This window comes from Rhineura floridana, chromosome 7 (genome assembly GCF_030035675.1).
Source record: "Rhineura floridana isolate rRhiFlo1 chromosome 7, rRhiFlo1.hap2, whole genome shotgun sequence".
NCBI classification, from domain to species: domain Eukaryota; kingdom Metazoa; phylum Chordata; class Lepidosauria; order Squamata; family Rhineuridae; genus Rhineura; species Rhineura floridana.
Window position 1 is genome coordinate 71,643,581 of NC_084486.1, and position 19,924 is coordinate 71,663,504.

General features: G+C 39.4%; 1 protein-coding gene across 2 annotated transcripts in view; it reads right to left on the bottom strand.

Moving 5' to 3' along the window:
- Positions 1-521: 521 nt before the first annotated feature.
- Positions 522-19,924, bottom strand: part of ATRNL1 (attractin like 1) — a 1,089,767-nt gene continuing 1,070,364 nt past the window's right edge. The window contains exon 29 of one of the 2 annotated variants that reach the window (XM_061635905.1): positions 522-2,340. In XM_061635905.1, the coding sequence (XP_061491889.1) occupies positions 2,216-2,340 (125 nt within the window). In that variant the 3' untranslated portion in view covers positions 522-2,215. The remainder of the gene's footprint in view (positions 2,341-19,924) is intronic. The other variant, XM_061635908.1, reaches the window with a different exon arrangement.

A 19,924-nucleotide genomic window follows, 5' to 3' on the forward strand; every position in this document is an offset into this window, starting at 1 on the left:
CCACTAAATGGAATGGAGCTTGCTTCTGAGTAGACATGTACTGAATCGCAGGTTAAGTCTCTGCCATTTCAGTGACTTAAGGAGAAGAATTAAGCATTTAAGTAGAACAGATCATAGTTAAATGCGTTTAACATTCTCTGGATTTGAAACCATTAAGCCTAAATATCAGTGTGCTTCATCTGCTGCCACCTTCTGCAAAAGTCTTTTGCCCTAAATATTATGGGTGACAACTAGGGTTGCCAGGCTCAGGGCCTGAGACTGATCCTGTATCTTTAGGAGAAGAGAAAGTCAGTCAAGCGCACGTGTTCTTGCAACACTGCAATGGGAAAAACCACAAGGTGGAATTCTCCCTTCCCCCTGCACAACTTTTAAAGATACAGAAGACCTCTTGGTTGCCGGGTCTGGCCTCCAAGAGGTGTTCTGTATCTTTAAAAATTGTGCAGGCGGAAGGGAGAATTTCACCTTGTGGTTTTTCCCATTACAGTGTTGCAAGAACACCTGCTCTTGACTGACTTTCTCTTCTCCTAAAGATACAGGATCAGTCTCAGGCCCTGAACCTGGCAACCCTAGTGACAACCAACATTAGTTATAATCAGAGTAGACCCATTGAAATACATTTTCAGTAATTTAAATATATTGATTTTCAGTGGGTCTACTCCGAATGTGACTTGATCGGAATGAGAGATCCATGAGTGGAGTTCCACTCATGCTCAGATTCCAAAACAGTATGGGAGATGGCATGGGAGGCAGAAAGGAAAACTGACCAAAATTGCTTCCCTTGTTTGATGAGTAATTGCCTCTGCCAAATCCTATTTCCTTTTGCGAATGGAAAGGCTGCACGGGAATCAATCGTGTTAAATGGTAATAAAGCAAGGAAGATGCTTGATTGTTACATATTTTCTTTAATATAGCCAATGATATCCCTTTAGGTTTTGGCTGGTATATGTTGTTTTAGTGACCTCCCATATGGAAAAGCCATTCTAAGAGCTTTGAGCAACAAACCTGCCTACAAGCCATTGAAGGCTTTTGAAATTATTTAAATACAATGAATATAAAGAGTTTGAGTCTGCTGCTAGGAGAGGGAGGACTTTTAATAACTGTGAGAGAGGGGCTGATGTGGCCAGGGTGACATTCTTCTGCAAAGAAGATGTTAGGGCATTGATTTTAACACTGGACACTGAGGCTACAATTTGCCACAAAACTTGAGTATGCTTAAGTCTGTTGAACTCAATAGACTTCAGCATGCTTAAATCTACATTCAACTTTGGCCTTCACTATTACATTAGTAAAAAAAAATCAGACCTACTTCTGCACAGGAAAAAAGAGTCTTGTAGTTCTTGCCCTCCAGAGTTTTGCAATTTTGGAGGAGGTTGTTGGGGGGGGGGAAATGATTCTTGGCTGCTGGACAGGCTTTTCCACACTCAGTCATCTTTGATAATCAGTTAGTTGGTTGGCATGGAAGACAAGCATAATATACTCTCTGCTGTATTCCCCTTTCTGACTTATGTAGTCCAGTCTTCATCCTGTTTCAAACTTAGACAGTGACAGGATCCTTTGGAAGGCAGAAATCCTTGATATCTATAAATCTAGGTATCTTCTAATTGACATATATGTGTTTTCATTTTTGTTATGTTCATTTTTGTTAATCTGGTGCATTTAACTACACTTTTTGCCATATTTACCTATCACAAAGTTCAAATTCTTCCTTCATATCTGGGCAATGATGATATTTTTATCCCAAATAATGCCTATGCCTGCTTTCTTAAATGTGTATATCTTAATGCTAATCAAGCTGAGAAACTGAATAATCCATCACTTCTAGCTATACAAGTCCTTTAGAATTATTTTAATTTTCCATTATATGTTTCCTTCCACATTATAAAACACTGTACAGTCTTTCCCCAGACTTTTTTTGTTTCTTTCCTGTTATGATTAACAGTAAGGATATTAACAATATTTTTCATATTGTTACTGATGTCCAAATCTTTCCCTAAAGCTCATCCATATTTTCTCTTCAGGATGCCCTGCTTTGGAGGCACAGCCAGGAAGAACTGTTACTCCAGCTGAGCCTGGTGCTTCTTACCATTCTCCTTACCACCATCCGGAGGTTGCCTCCATAAAAACTGAGGCTGTAGTTTAGCTTACAATGGAAGCTCTTTAACAAAGAAAAGAAAAAAGGAAACATTACAGAATATACAAATGCATTATCTTCATCTCAGACACAAGTTCCTTGACGTGTTGAAAGGTGGTGTTTTCGATTTCTGACTCCCAAACTCTTATCTTTACACTCTGAGGGCTTCTGTTGTGAAACATCTATCAGTGCACTTGCAATCGCCAGTCCTGGAAGGCAAAGAGGAAGAACAATGTAATATTCTGCTGTAAGAAGATTCCCCCCTCCAGTTTTCTTCTTCTCCTTTCATGCCCAGCATTGAAAAACCTTTCTAGTACATCTCTAGAAACTAGCTCACAAGCAATGCAATTGGAACTGCCATGTTAGGACTCAAATAAACATGACACTTGTCAGATAGTATAGCTGGTTTTTTTAAACAAAAAACAAACAGCCTGTATAGGGGGCAGTGAAAGCGAAGAGTTAAAGACCCTTCCCCATGTCACAGTCCCAATCCCACTCCTTTCCCACTGGCTATTTATTTATTTATTTTAAAAACAGGGAAATGTTCAGTTTGTCCCCTAGCCTTCTTAAATTTGAGAGAAAAGATGTGATAACTACAGGAGGTTTAGTAGGCAGAGGTTTGAGCTGTGAGTGCTGCTCCCCATCATGTGAACTGGCAGGGATGCTTAATTTATTTATTTACTTATTTATTACATTTATGAGAACCAACATAAAAACACAAACAGTAATACCAGCATAATAAAATACTCTATACAGCAAAGAACTAAAACATAAATTAAAACCACCAAACACACCACAGAGACTTAGAATTAGATCTCAAAAGGCCTGGAAGAACATAAAAGGCTTAAACTGGCACTGAAAAGACAACAGAGTGCATGCCAGGTGGGCTTCTCTGGGGAGAACATTTCATATTGGGGGGAGAGGGAAGAGGAGGCACTGCTGATTTGCTTTTAGAAACATAACTTTGCATACTATGTCAATGCATGCGGATGCTAATATCTAAATAAGAAATTATTTGTAGGTTCTGGACATGAATGTCTAATTGCACCACTATAACCTGCTCTTCAGTTCAGCGTGTGGCATCAGGGCTTGTCAGTATGTGGACATGCAGAGAATTAGACATATCTGCAATACGTACTCTTGTATATATTTTCCTAAAATTTTCATGGAGCAAAAGCAGATATATAGAAGGCAAATGCCAATATGTGCAAAGAATGTCAGAAGTCCTAGCAGGGTTCAAAAAGGAAAGTTCTTTCTCAGATGGTAAAGTTAAAACCTGGAGCCAGCCTCTTGGATTTGCTATGTGCTTCTCCAGGTTCCACAAGATGAGATCAGCTTCTTGAAAATCTGTTCTGTGCTGTTCACAGAGAAGATTGCTAGTCTATCATGTTGCATCCTACAGTCAGCTTTTACTCTGAATGCTGTCAGATGCTGCCCCATGCTTTTAATTAGGTCACCAGGGCAGGAGCATTTGTCTCCTCATGAGTCGGAGGCCTGATTCCCTGGTAAGTGGAACCAAAGACCTCCTACAAATATGCCTCTTTTAAGCTTCCACCAATTACAAATACCTGCCTCAGGATCACTTCCTTACATTACACTAAACACATAGTTTGGTAATACTTGTTTCTTTATCTTTATTACGGTCAAGGACCAGCAGAGACCACAGTACAATATAAAAAGAAAGCATCATAAAAGAAGTTAGTGAAACAATAAACAATATACTGATGTGCATGTTATGCTTACTCTGTTTAAAAGCCAATCTACGTTCCATAACTGTAGTTGGGTTGGCAATGTTTTTCGATATTTAATGGGTGCATCACAGAAGTTTGCAACCTTAGTTGAGATTAGAGGATTTTTATCGGCTAAAAGATATTGTGAATAAAAAATGACATCTCTGCCCGGAATCTTCCATAAAAGGGGGGTAATAAACCGACATCGAAGGTCATCATAAAAAGAACAGTCTAATAAAACATGGGTCACAGTCTCTACTACACCAGCATCGCAAGGGCAGTGACGTTCTGCAAAAGGAATTTTTTGATATCTGCCCTCTAAGAGTGCCGATGGTAAAGCATTATACTTGGCCAGCGTGAAAGCTTTCCTGAGTCTGGGTGTGTGAAGGAAGGCCAGATAATGCGCCGGGGTAAAAGCCTTAGTGTAGGGATTAAAACGAGGGTTGGAGCCAGCAAGGGACAAGTGGTTTTGCAGTTCCACATCAAGCATCCTCTGGGTGATAGCCAACTTTGCTTGGGTGAAGCCTACTGAGAGGATAGCAGAGGGAGAAAAGCCTAAACTCAAGAGTTTAATGAATAGGGATTTCTTCCATTTGGACTGGAACGCATCAGATAACACAAGAGGGGCCAGACTGACTGGTGAAAACATCAGTTTTAGCCAGTACTTGAACTTAAGCACCCATATCCAAGCCTCAATCGAAGGCAGCCCAGCTTCGAGGTGTAAGTTGGCATTCGGGACACACGGGGGGTACCAAATATGTTCCTTAGGAACTTAGTTTGAATAGTTTCGAAGGAAGTGTGTCTGCCATACACACTTATCTGAGCATCATATAATAATTGGGGGATGACTTTGGCGGTAAATACCTGTAACGTGGATGGGACATATTGCCCACCTTTCGTATAAAAGAAGGAGAGGAGCGCCTTTGTACTCCTCACAGCGTTTGCCCTAGCACTTTTCGCCTGTAGGTGCCATGCTCCAGAAGAGTGAAGGGTTATCCCAAGGTACATGTATGATGATACTTGTTCTATGGGGGTACCGTTTAATTGCCACTGATGTTTCACCCTCTTCCTGGTAAATACTACGACCTTTGATTTATTGTGGTTAATAACCAGCTGGTCATTGTTACAGTAGCTGGCGAGGGCTCTGAGCAGGCTTCGAAGACCAGTACTTGTGAGAGATAAGAGTAATAATAATAATAATAATAATAATAATAAACAACTTTATTTCTACCCCGCCCTTTTTCCAATAGGACTCAGAGTGGCTTACAACTAAAAACAACACCATTAAAACATACAGAAATATACAATTAAAATAGAATTAAACTATGAGAAAAATTAAAAACCATAAAACATATGTTAAAAACAGCGGACAATTTAACATAATAAAATCATATACTGTAGTCACCAATCCTATGACATTTAATCTTGGTCGTTCTCTATCCCAAATGCCCGTTGAAATAAAACAGTCTTTACTTGTCGCCGGAAAGACGGCAAGGAGGGAGCTAATCTCACCTCACTCGGAAGGGAGTTCTATAGCCTAGGGGCGGCCACCGAAAAGGCCCTATCTCGTGTCCGCGTCATATGTACTTGCGAAGGTGTGGGGAGCACAAGAAGGGCCTCACCTGAAGATCTCAAATCCTGGACAGGTTCATGTAGGGAGATACGATCTGTCAAATAGCCTGGACCTGAGCCGTATAGGGCTTTGTAGGTCAAAACCAGCACTTTGAATTGTGACCGGAAACAAATTGGCAGCCAGTGGAGCTGTTGTAACAGGGGAGTTGTATGGTCCCTGTAACCAGCCCCGGTTAGCACTCTGGCTGCAGCTCTTTGTACCAATTTAAGTTTCCGAAGTCTTCAAAGGCAGCCCCACGTAGAGCGCGTTACAGTAGTCTAAGCGGGATGTAACCAAGGCATGCATCACCCTAGTCAGATCAGGCAGCTCCAGGAATGGGCACAGCTGGTGCACCAGTTTTAATTGGGCAAAGGCGCTCCTGGATACAGCAGCAATCTGGGCCTCCAAATTCAAAGCTGAGTCCAAGAGTACACCCAAAGTGCGAACCTGAGACTTCAGGGGGAGTGCAACCCCATCCAGCACCAGTTGAATCCCTATTCCCTGATCTGCCCTCCGACTAACCAGGAGTACCTCTGTTTTATCAGGATTTAATCTCAACTTGTTTGCCCTCATCCAGTCCATCACTGATGCCAGACACTGATTTAGGACCTGTACGGCTTCCTTGGCTTCAGGTGGAAAAGAGAAATAGAGTTGAGTGTCATCGGCATACTGATGGCACCAAACCCCAAAACCCCGGACAACCTCTCCCAGCGGTTTCATGTAGATGTTAAATAACATGGGGGACAAAACTGAACCCTTAGAGACCCCATAGGTCAATGGCCAGGCGGTCGAGCAGGAGTCCCCCAGTACCACCTTCTGGGTTCGGTCCTCCAGGAAGGACTGGAGCCACTGTAACACAGTGCCCCCAAGTCCCATCTCAGCTTAGTAGTAAGCAAGCAACAGCTTGGTATTTGCTTGCTAAGCAGGGTCTCTTTTCAGCTTCATCTGCAAATATTACTTCTTCACTATACTTAGTGAATCTCAAGACTCAGACTCGGCACTGAATGTGCTTGTCAGTCACGTGGAGGCACTTTTTACTGGGCATCCTGAAACCATAAAAGAGTTTAATCTGAAATATTTTCCCCAAGTTTTCTTTCTCCTGAAATAAGCTTAGCTGAGTACTGTTCCTCTTATTCTAGTATTCAGAAGCCACTACTTTTTCAATCTAAAACTGCATACTGGGACATGCTTGCATGCTGTTAGAGTTCCATTAAAATCAGGTCACTCCAGAAGATCATTTTTCAAAATGTCACACAAATCATCCAATGGAATTCACTTACTGTGTTCTCTGGGCCCAACACAGTTCTTTGTTATTAAAGCAATACAATTAACTGGGGGGACAATTCATTAGTTCAGACTGGAAGTCTAAAAGAATTTCATTTACCAAGTCAAAATGAAGTACAGACACTGTTGGCAAGTAGAATTTACATCAAAATGCAACCAAAGAGTCAATAAAAATGCTGGGACTTAAATATTTATTATATGCTTTACCTTTATTTAATAGGGTTTTGTTTCTAAACAGTTAGGCGAGTTCATATTATTGGCTGGAAATGTAAATCATATGATAGCCACCATTTGTCACCCCTAGTTTCATGGCTTGTTATAATTTACCTTCTCTTCATGCATTCCCCTTTTAAAAATACTCTCCCCTGAGCTGAGAGCTCGTATTTCTTCAGCCCTGTAGCAGGAGTAGTGTAGAATCAACACGATTCAGCATCAGTCACAAAAGCAGAATTAATGAGTCACATGCACAGATCAAAAGCTTCTCTGTGATCTCGAGGCTGAAAATTTAGGATCCACCTTGGAATGGGATTTGTTTAATCAGTTTTAGCTTTACAGAAATGGAGCGGGTTATTTTCATAACCTTTGGTTGAAAAACAATCTAGTTTCTTTTAGTGAATGCTAGAGCTATCATTAAAAAGCGTGGCCAGTCCAATATGCCAGTGAAAATGCCAAACACGAAGAACAGTATTATCTTGTTTATACATAGAAGTCTAGTCTTCTCTAAAGGCAATTTAATGGTAATACTGTAGTTGATCCTCAAGCAGTAAATGTCTAACCATAAAATTACTGGTGTGTGGGTTTTTTATTTTTAACAATTATGCAGAACAATTAATAAGTACAGAAATAAAATGTTCCACATCAAAGCAGATTGCTGTGCAAACTGTGGTGTGCAATTTAAGCCTAAGCACAACATTTGAATTTTACATTTGAACAATAGGCTTTGAAAATAGATTCATTTTGAGATGTCCTTCCCTGCTCCCAACTTTTGCAAAAGCAGGCAGCACTATACGTTTTCATTTTCCAGCAAAACAGCTTCATTAGGCATGAAAGGTTAATTGCAGGCTTAAGTGCAATTCAGGGAGCAGCACGTGAGTATGTGGTGAACAGAGCAACCTGCTATAGAAGGCAGCGTGCTATAAACTTTGCCCTGCTGAAATGTTTTACTACCTCATTTACTAACTGTCTTCTTTTACTGCTTGTATTTGTAGTTCTCTTAAACCTTTAATAGCTACAGTTTTATTTCACTGTAATCAGAATTAAATAGAAATACCCAAGCTGGGATGGTAAAATGGTTCCTCCCTTCCCCTGCTTGTATATAGCTACATACTAACTGATAGAAGGACATATTATCTTCCAGAATAAGAACCCAACATTTTATACTTTAGTCTTATTTGCTGGCTGGGAAATGTAAGTTTCCTCATTCCTCTACTGTTCATTTTAATTAAAAATTCATCAAGTTCACACTTTCTCCTTTGGTTGTTAAAGATGACCTGCTAGTTTTGGTTAAGCCGATAATTGGAATACATCCCCCCACGTTAAATATATATTATTGTAAGATATCATTCTGGATAGATAACTTGATTAGATTAAATCCCAGGCATTTTCACATTGTTATGCAGAAACTGAATATTCACAATATAGAACATGCTGTGATAATTACAGCAAAGGCACATCAGTGTAGAATCTTTTATATACTTAAAAATGGAAGAAGTTAACCATAATGTCATAAAGAAATTAAAAACAACAACAAAATTAAGCAAGAATTCCATGCAGGCAAGTTGAAAACAGAAAAGATGGGTCCATAATGCCCTTTGAAACCAAAAGCTTCATTGTTCAACATTGCTGCAATTTCCTTTGTTGATTTTTCTAAAAGCTCCTGTACATGCCCAATAACAGTGGACTAATTGCAGCTGCATTAGAGCAATGAACTCATTACTCAGTATATTACTATCAGAGATCCCTGTGCCTATGAAAGCTAATGCAAATGGTTCCAATGAGTTTTAAACCCTAGTGAGAAAATAATGGGAATTAGAATGGTTAATCTGTGGCTAACATAGATCACCATAGAGCTCAACAAGTACATCTTCATTCTTTTTTCATCAATACTATTTATAATTACACACTGTGCATTTTTTACTAGGTCTTGTCATTTATTATGATTGTTTCAGTGCACTAAAGCACTCTGCGGGCACATATGAAAATATCCTGGTTCATCAACTCTAAACCATTTATAATGGTGTGAGCACTCTCTTAATGTTATGCCACGGTTTCTACTCTTGCTAACCTTTATTTATAGATATTAACTTACTCATCGTTCAGAGACAGGACATTTACTGAACCAAACGTAAACTATGATGAACTGATATGTTCAGAAGAGGTGCCCATAGCCTCATTTCCCACCTCTGTGCTCATTGATGCTGTGTTGGATGCAACTCATGAAGCAAGGCTGTATTTCAGCCTCCATTCATTTCATCTGGGCTGAGCTGGAGCCAAATCCGATAAACATGAATTGAGGTGTGCTCATGTCGGCTAGTTTTGCATCATCTTTTATTTATTTTCTTAGAGTTATTTTGTGTCTTTCTTCCATCATGGAACATGCATGTGGTTCCCAGGTAATCACTTTACTTCTTCTATTCCTCTTTCTTTGGTCCCCATTATACTGTCTTTCTCGCCTTCGTCCAGGGACCCCCTCTAAGTTCCTGATCTCCATCATATCTCCTTTAGGCTCTTGCTTACTCTGATCCTCCTTTTTGGCCCACTTTTTTCCTAAGAGCCTCTCTTCCTTTTCATTGTCAGTTTTCAGTTAAAATGTGGAAAAGTATATCCACGTAAGCTGCTGTAGTTTTTATTACTGTTATTATTATTAAACTTTATTATCCACCCTTCACCCGAAGGTCACAAAGAAGGGTCACAACAGTTTTGAAATATATAATTAAAAACGGTTAAAAGCAATCTAAAAATGATGTGAGCCACAGGCCCATTAAATCAAAATATTTGGATTGTAGACAGACTAGTGCTGTTTAGTGTTTAGTGTTCTATGGAGCAAAATTGCATTCAGTAGAACCGCTTTGTCATGGACAATGGAAGTGGCTGTCCCCACTACTGTCTTCCCTAAATAAGTAGCAAAAGAAACATTTATTTATTTATTTGTTTGTTTGTTTGTTTGTTTGTTTGTTTGTTTGTTTATTTATTTATTTATTAGTCGCCCATCTGGCTGGTTGTCCAGCCACTCTGGGCGACGTACAAAATAAAAACATACAAATACTTTAAAACATTAAAATCTCAAGAGTAGTAATAAAACCTAACCCATGCAATATGGTGACCAGACAGACACAATATAAACTAACCTTCCTATCTATACTGTATTGTGTTTGTTGAGGTGGAGTGTTTGACATGAACTGGCTGAGCTGGTAGTGACATGGAATGGAATGTTCAGTTGCTTATGGAAGTAAAGAGTTTTCAGTCCAACTTCTCTGAGGGAAAACAAGGTTGGCAATAAAACCTCCAACAGGGCAAGACAAAGACTGAGAGGAGATTCCAAGACACAGGGAAGCTAAAAAGGACACTGAATCTATAGACAAGGAGAGTGAAGGGAGGTTCAGAGTAGGCAAGACACTGAAAGAGAAGACTGAAGGCAGATTAAGAATGAAGCTCAAGGAAAATGACACAGGAGAACCAGGAGATTTAACTAATCAGAGAATGGGCTCTGAAAATACTTCAGAGCACTAAAGCTCAGAAGAGACTATATGCTATGGGAAGGCAAGCGAGTGGTTGAGACAGGGCGACTAAACATGACAAAACAAGCTCAGAGTGGTTGAAAAGCAGGAGCCTGCAGAAACAATGGTCCTCTTTAGGAGTTCTATCTTCATGATAACACATGAAAGGGGCCACAGAGTTGAGTACATTAGATCTGCTCAGTCACCATTCTCATTGCACTCCACAAGTTGGGCAAGATTCTCAACTGGGAGCCTCCAAAATTACAGGACACTCCCCACTTCAGAATATCACCTTCCAAACGAAACATTCTCTTAGAGGCAATTATGATGGCAAAATTATAAACTAAAGTGCCTTGAAATAACCTTTGGAAGCTAAACAAATCTGTGTTCAGCAGCTACCTAACACCACACCTAATTTCTCAAAAATCCAATTACACAGACTTCTTATTTAGGATAGATGTTGGATGCATGATAGATCTTTACCATCCAAATCATCAGTTCCTGCTTTTAAAGTGTGTCTACTCATTAATAGTGAATCAGTTAAGCATAAGTCATACCTCTGCTCTTACAATGCTGTTCTCATTTCAATTTGAATTCAAGAAGATCCTTATTCATTGATTTGTGACTTCAATAGCATATGGCATAGTCTGTTAATCACACCTGATTCTCATGGGATCTTCAGGGCAGAAGAGAAAACCCCACTCCCAGACATACCTTATCATAAACAATGAAGACTCTGTAAGATTAGTGGCTTGTAGTTTGCATTCTTCACCTGACTGTTTTCTGCTATTAAATCAGTGTCAAAACAGATCAGTAAGAACTAGATGATTAGAACTTATTTATTTATTTATTTATTTAATTGTTTGATTTATATCCCGCCCTTCCTCCCAACAGGAGCCCAGGAACTTAAAGGAAGGCAAGCTATAACTAGGACGTTACAATTGTTTCTCTCCCCCTTCTACTGTCAGTAACCTCAAATCTTATGACTGGAATAAATTATGCAAATTTATCAGTATCCATACATATGCATATGCATGTTCTAATTCATCATTCAAGCAGAGCTGTTTGTTTTCATGTTTTGGTTGGTTTTAGGGAAGGGAAATAACTAAAAAAGCGGGTTAGGTTTTCATTAAAAATTAGAAGTATACTTTTTTAAAAGAGAGGGTTAATGCAGATAGGAGACCCTGTAGTAAGATCAGGTATGTTTTCCTGGGGGGATGCCCCAAGACATAGCCCATTACTTTTTTTTCAGCCAGCCCCCTGCTGGAGTCCTTCTATCTTAATGAATTGTTTTATTACGGTCACAGACCAGATATTAAAAAGAAAACAGCAAGAAAGATTAAAACATTTAAAAAACAATACTACCGAAATTCCTACAATCCATGAATAATTCTTTAAAAAGTGGACTGACAGCATTTTTCCTACTTTGCATAGTAGTGAGGAGAAACTTTGCAACATTAGTGGTGACATGAGATGACACATTGCTTAAACAAAATGACACCAAATTGGCAGGATTACTCCTAGGCCAAGCAGTTAGCAGGGGAGAAATTAACTTAATTCTAAATTCATTGTACAACTCACAGGATAAAAGGACATGTTCTATCTGTCTTTATAGCCAATCGAACCACCGCAGTTCCCAAAAGCTCAGTGTCTGTTTGCGTTTAAAATCTACACCAGCCTTTCCCAACCAGTGTGCCTCCAGATGTTGTTGGACCACAACTCCCATCTTTCCTGACTATTGGCTATGCTGGCTGAGGCTGATGGGAGTTGTGGTCCAACAACATCTGGAGGCACACTGGTTGGGAAAGGCTGATCTACGCCCTGTCCTCTTGCCTTAGGAGAGCTGGAGAATCCAGCAAGGTCAGGAGTCATTACAGCTCCTCAGAAATCAGTATGAAGCTCCTTCCATGCTAATTGGTTCCCACCATCTATTGTTGTGGGGAGGAGAGAAACACAAGGAGGGAGATAAGAGAGAGAAGTTGAAGAGGAGCGACAGCATAGCCTGATTTAAATTGAGATTTGCATCAATCTTACTAAAACAAAGGGCCTTCAAACAGTCCCACACAGACCCAGAATAGCCAAAGTGGAGGGTAGGTGAAGACAGCCACACTGGGGGAGGGAGGATGGGGCTAAGAGTGAAGCAAGGCAGTGTTTTCTCACAGAGAAGAGGGATGAAGGAAGGAAGGCTGCAAGAAGGCAGGCTGCTTGTAAAATACAAGGTGCATTGCTTGTAAAGCATTTTTTTCTCCCTCGATGGTGCTTTTTGCAGATTGTCTGGGAGAAAGTGGAGGGTGGGGAGAAAGGAACAAAGGGCTAAGAAGACATCACTGCACAAGACAGAACTCCTTTTTACAGCTGATCTACAAAAAGCAGGTTTCTTTCCCTTGTAAAATACAGGCAGCCTCCTCATTCTTTTTAGCCATTTGCTCTTTCTGTCTTCTCCCACCCTCCATTAAGTTCTCTCTCTCCCCCCTCCATTTGTGCAAGGAGAAACACTTGTCTATGCAAGGAGAAAGAAGCACTTATCAAGCAATGCCCCTTGTATTTTACAGGCATCGTGTGTGAGAGAAGTCCTTCTCTCAGCTGGTATGCAAAATACAGGGGGAAGAAACCTGTTTTTTGCAGATCAGTTGTAAGAGGGACCTTTCTTGTAGGCAGCAATGCCTGTAAAATACCAGCTACTTGGTCCCCACCCACCTTGGGGAAGGGGAGAAACAACCACTTTGCTAATTCTGTGTTTGGTGCTTTGGGAAACACCGAGCACAGGGCTAGGAATGGCCCATGTGCTGTGATTTCCAGCACCTGATGGTTAGCAGGGTGTTGTGGCTTGGGAGACCTCTGCAAGGGGTTTTGATAAGTGGGTTGGAAAATGATGTCATGTGATTGATAGGTGGGTGCCCCCAGTCACCTGTCAAATTTAGCCTTTGAGGCCGATCCTGATAACTCATGAAGGAACCCTGGACTTCTAAATTTGCCACTACACTACTGAGTACGATCATGACTATCTAAATTTGTACATCTGTTATCACCATGCTTAGCAAAAGATATTTTATGCTTTTTCAGAAACACAAAAACTAAAGCATTTATCAACCATTTACAGTTACTAGTATAATCTCCTTTAATCCATGTCTTTACCCTGGAAGTCTCATTCTGTTGTTATCCCACATGCCAATCAGAATGAGCTGTTGATAGAGAAATGTCATGCATATCAAATGAATAATAGTCCTTGAAACACAAAATGTAGGTCTTCATTTTACCCAGACTTTTTCACTTACGTTTTATATTTTACCTGTTCCAATGGAAGTCAAAGCCTTGATAAAAATATAATCTATCTGTTGTATAAGGGCATTGGGTTTTGGAAATACTGATTTATTTCTAGGCTGCTGGGGACAAGTCATTCATAGCCTAGTTCATCATCTGAAAAGTGGGAATAATACGCATCCAAGGGTACTGTGAGGGTCTATGTGATAAGTACTATAAAGTACACTGCATACTTAAAGCACTATGGAAATGATCAATAATAATAAAATGAGATAGCAACAGAATCTTCCGTTTTGCTGGAAATGCCACAATGCCTTCTAAAGATTTCATTATTTTGTTCTTACTTTCGTGCTGAAATTAATGACACTATTCTACAAAACTGATCTTTGATGTTATCCCTTACAAAATCCTGCAATTTCCAAAGCGATTCACAGTGTCTCACTTCAAATAGATGCCATATAATAGGGAAAACCTGCTCAATCTGAGTAATGATCAAAGCATCACTATCTGTGCTGTTGATATTGTGGTTAGGTTTGACAGTCTCCTCATAGGAGCTTAGCAAAGGAAAAAGAAACAGATTAGAAGCGTAAAATGTCCCATTTGTTTTTGCCTCTGATACTCACTGCTCCTTCTTGGTTGCTTGTTATAATCTATTCTGACAAGAGTATCTCACTGTTTGTTCAAAACTTCTAAATATTCCACACTTTGCCTCTTCCTCCATGGCAAATCCCAACCTTATTAGCTGTGACCCATGGGGTGAGGGGGGAGAAGAATGGTACTCTTCCAGGTCCCTATCACCAAATAAGAGCTAATGTGGAGAGAAAGCCATGTACTTTAATGTTTAATCAGTTTTGGTGGTCTTTCTTATAAAACAAAACTTACTGGTTGCCACCATCCAGTGGTAAAGAAGCGTAAACAGGAAGAGGTGATTGTCACAGTGCAATCCATATTACTCATCACTTCAGTTGTTTACCTTACCTAGGATTGCCAACTCCTAAAAGACAAAAATTCAGGTACCCAGGCAGGCAGGGTTTAGGATTGCAGCTAGGAATGTGGGAGAAATTTGATTTGGTTTACATTTAAAGGTAAATGTATTGGAAGTCGCACCTTCCAAAACAGTATGAGAACCAAAACAGCCAAGTTTCAAAATTCACATCCGAATTTTGCAATACATTTCTGCAACCAAACAATGTGTACAATATATATATATATATTAGGGGACAATATGCATAAAATGAATATATTGGTGAAAATAACATACACACATTTATTATATTAGGAGCGTTTGCTTGCAGACAACGTGTATGTTAGTCAAAACTGCATGCACAGTTTATTAGGAGGAATTTGCACTAAAATGCTAAAGAATTCTCAGGAGTTTTTTAAATTGCAAATTGCTGCAGAACAGAATATAAAACTGAGACGCTGAGAGAACCAAACTTAACATCTCTACTTGCAGTCCAGCACAAAAGGAACATAGTCTATAGGAAACTACCTTAGATATCTAGCTATGTATGTAGAAGTCCTTCGCTGTCAAGGAATCCTTCCATACATGACTGCAAACTAACACAGATAATTCTAACATGGGCTACAACTGCATCACAAGTGCAAAACTCAAGTGGGGGGTCCAGCTGCAGGCAACATGTAAAGTCATGTTTGTCACAAACACAGGATTGTATTCAGTGTAGTACTAAACTGAATGTTCCATCAGCACACAGATTTTTTATTGTGCAATGGAATGTTCTCTCTCCCTCCAGAGCAGATTTGGGGACAGCATGAGGTCCATGGGGGGAGGGGCAAGAGAGTGGGGAATCCTCTTGTACTAATTGAAATTGTTCTGCTAGCACAAGACTTTAGTTGAATACTGCCCATAGATGCAGCACATTATTAAGGAATTAAACGTTTAGAAAACATTCTAAAAATGCTTATCCATTTTACAGATGGGAAACACTGAGGGTGAGAGTATCTAGTTTGTAGATAGTTTATCAGTGAATCCATGGCAGAGTACTCAAATTAGACAACTGAAGCAAGTGATCCAAACCACAGGCTTCAAATCAAGTGAACCCATGGAAAGAACTCAAAATCCACACAATGCAGATTACCCAGTTGCTATAAAGTGCTTGGGGCTTTCTGAGTGTTCCAATCAATCACACTAAAAGGCCCATCAATGTCCATTGCTGGCACCTTCTTCCTACTTGTTCTAGAAAAAACACTTGGCTAGGGAAAAGAGAAGGGGAAGGCACTGATGGCCTCTCTCAAAAGTACATGGAGCATCTTTTCACACTGGAGAGTGAGGTCAACTAAATGGCCCAGGATTCCTAGTAATAAAAAGATGCTCTGTGTCACATTTGCTACTGAGAAGATGGTCATAGAATCATGTCCCACTCTCAATCCCAGGCGGTGAAAGAGACTGCACATCTGTAGACTCACCTGTCCCAGTATGCATATTTGCACAATGCACATATGTGGAAATTAAAATTTTTAAAAATGCAACTGAAAAAATTAATGGAAAACCAGGTGGCAGAAGGAAAATCATTTTTTGCATCTCTTACCTGGCAACAGGGGGGCCGGGAACCCTAAAACTGGTCATGCTGGTTGGTTTCTAACAGGTTTGCAACTCTAACCTCAATCCACTCTTAAATCTAGATACATAGATAGACTTCGGAAATAATACGTAATATTAGAAAGATGCCTGAAGGATAAAGAAAGGTAATTGCAGGAGTAGAAAGACAGTGTGAGACTGAGGGAAATGAATTTGGAAGGAGAATGATCAGGGTTACAGTTATGAATCATTTATATTTGCCTTGCTCGTTTTCTACCATACAAGGAAAAATCCCTTGGTTTTTTGAAGAATGACTCTTCTGCATCTCAAAGGCCTGTGTTATCTGAGACCTCTGAGCAGGGGTAATTATAACCTAATTAGGACAGTCAGCTCTGGTTTTTATGAAAAAGAGCAGCAGACTTAGCCTGGTTACCAATAATGGCCTGGTAAGGTAACATCTATTTTAGTTTTCGTTTTGTTCCCAACAGCAGCGCATGAAGAACAAGATGCTCTTCTAAAACTTGGTTTCAAAATCTTAACAGCTACTTGATCCACTTCAAGCATCTTACATGCTCTCAATATATTCACTTCTGGGGTGGTTCTAAACTATACATTTGATTTATATGCCTCAAATGGACTGAGCTTAGCGCTGCAGTTATCAAAAGGATGTACAATGAAAAAGGTTGAACTGCTTTTTATATTGTAGAACTATACTTTACTACTTTACAAACTTTATTAGGTGATGAATATCTTCATGGAGAAATTATTAGGGAGGTGTATTGCAATTCTGGTACACTAGTTTAATAAAAAGGAGATACTCTAGCTGCAGTACATAATATGTTTCCCAATTACAGTCATTCAGTGAAGTTGAGTAACTACAGAAATCAGAAGCATGGGGGGAGTTGTTGTTGAGAACATTCTACTGCAATATATCTTTGACTTTTTGCTTGACACTTAAAAAAATCAGTTAACAGAAATTAAAATGTTCCAGTTATTCAGTATCCAGATGAATTCTGCCATTAAATATTCTGTGCATACCACATTCTATTGCTACCAGTCATCATGACAAACAAATGATCTTAATTCAGGATTAAGTCAACCAGTTCTTAGAAATCTGAAAGCAGGTTACTGTGCAATACCTCCAGGTCTCCAAACATTTGTGATGCATGGCTACTCATATTATCTGCACTGCACCCATAAACATCAGAAATAAATGAAAGTCAGAAACGCAAAAGATTAAATATCCTTCTCTCAGATTTGGCTAGGCCCATTAGCAAAGCTGACACAATCTCATTCAGGACACTGATTTTAATTCAGTCCAGCTGAAAAGGCTAGGATTTTGCTTATAGGTTTAAGTCAGAAAAAATATTTTCCATCCAGCAAGCTATTGTAGTAGAGGAAATGTTACAAAAAATGTTGTACTCGTGAATAATGTTGGACCCTTATACAGCAAATTATGAAGGATGCTTTGCTTTTGACAATTGATGTGCATTTTTCTATACTGATATATCTATCTATCTGGTATATAGTATTATGTATAATTCCAAGTTATTATACAGCCATGAGAGTGGCTGTATACTATAGCCAGCAATAATTTTTCACATTCCTCAATGTTAAATTGAAAATACCCCCCATGCCCTTCTGCTGCTTCCCGTAAGCTCTTTTCGAAACAAAATCTTACAAACCTTATAGTTCTGAAATCAGAAACGCTTGCTCTGAAGTTTTCATGGTGATTTACAAAACTCTCAGAGATAATCTAGAGTTCAAAGTGTAAAAACAAGAGAAAAAAACCAGACCCCTGTTGGACACTTTTCTTTGGCCTCATAATATGTCGAAATTAAGGAAAAATCAGCCAAGTTCTCAGAGTACCTGTAATCCTATTACTGACCTTGCCCCATACTCTGATCTTCATCTTCTGCAGTTTAAACATTAAAAAAATGCATGGCTGATTTTTACTTAATTTAAGAAAATAAAAATTGGAGTCTATGATAGTGTAGGCATGCTCAGTAAGAACCAACTGCCTGTGTTCTAAAAGCCAGACTGACAGCTCTTTGGTTTGGCTAACCAGGGGGCCACACCCATGCCAGACATTTATTCCACTTTAAACAGTCAGGGTTTCCCCCAAAGAATCCTGGGAAGTGTAGTTTGTGAAGGGTGTTGAGAGTTGTTAAGAGACTCCTATTCCCCTGACACAGTTCCAGTGGCCAGAGTGGTTTAGCAGTCAGCCCCTCTTCTGGAAATTGTAGCTTTGTGAGGGGAATAGGGCGTCTCCTAATAACTGTTACCACCCTTCACAAACTATACTTCCCAGGATTCTTTAGGGGAAGCCATGACTGTTTAAAGTGGAATAAATGTCTGCTGTGGATGTGGCCAGGAAGTCCATAACAAATTATGAGGTCACTGATAGAAAAAGTCCAACACGGGTCTGGTTTGCTCTTGTTTTACAATTTGAACTCTCGATTCTCTCTTGAGTGTTTTGTATATTGCCATGAAAACTTAGAGAGTTGTTAAGCAAGCATTCTTGAGTTCAGGACTACAAGTTTTGTAAGATTTCATTTCAAAATGGGCTTATGGGAAGCAGCAGAATGGCATGTGGGGTATTTTCAATTTAACATGGCAGAATTTATTTATTTATTTATTTGATTTCTATCCCACCCTTCCTTCCAGCAGACGCCCATGGTGGCAAACAGTAGCACTAAAAATACTCTGAAACATCATAAAAACAGACTTTAAAATATATTTAAACAAAACATCCTTAAAAACATATTAAAACAAAAAATCTTAATTTTTTTTTTTAAAAAAGCTTTAAAAACTTCTTTTAAAAAAGCTCTAAAAATGAAAAATCCATGCTCGCTATAGTATATAGTTACTCTTGTGGCTGTATAATTTGTCAAAACTGAAAGTAATCATGGCAAAAGTCCTCCTCCTGATGATGTGGGAAGGGGAGCATGAAATCCTGATGCTTTCCTTGGGCTTGCTAAGGCTTATGCATGTAATGCTAAACCATGGCTTAATGTTATGTATAAACCATCCCACCCTGTATGCATCCACTTACCTGTGGAGCATTCCTCATCATAGATCTGAGCCTGTTTGCTCAGAGTTTATTGTGTACCTTGGAGAGTCTGCATGTGCACCACAGTTCAAAGGATGGGATACGCTTATTGTTCTGTTGTTCTGAGAATTAATTGTTCTGTTGTTCTGAGAATTGTTCTGAGAATTAAGCCATGGTCTGCTTTTTACTATCTCATTCCAGTTCGATTATCAAAAACATGAAACCAGTAAGATTGCAAGGTAAATCTGGAGGTATGTATCTGAGTAACTTTGTCCTTTTCTCTCCCCCCACCCACCAGATTGCTCTTTCATCATTTCTCCTTCTCCACTCCTCTTCTTTCAGCTTGCCTTTCCCTTATACATTCTTTCAGCACAAAAGCTTTCAAGGCCACTTTTCTGCAGATATGCTTACACAGAGTTTGTTTTACTATAGCCATGCTTCTAGTCCATGAGAACTACTTTCTAACACTTCTTAGTCCTGGTCTAATTCTTTATTTTGAAATTCAGTATTATTACAAGCAGATTTTAGGGCACTTTTTAATATTTATGTTATTTGTCCGTTTTTCAATTTAGTCACCAAGGAACTTTCCCCCTCCAAGA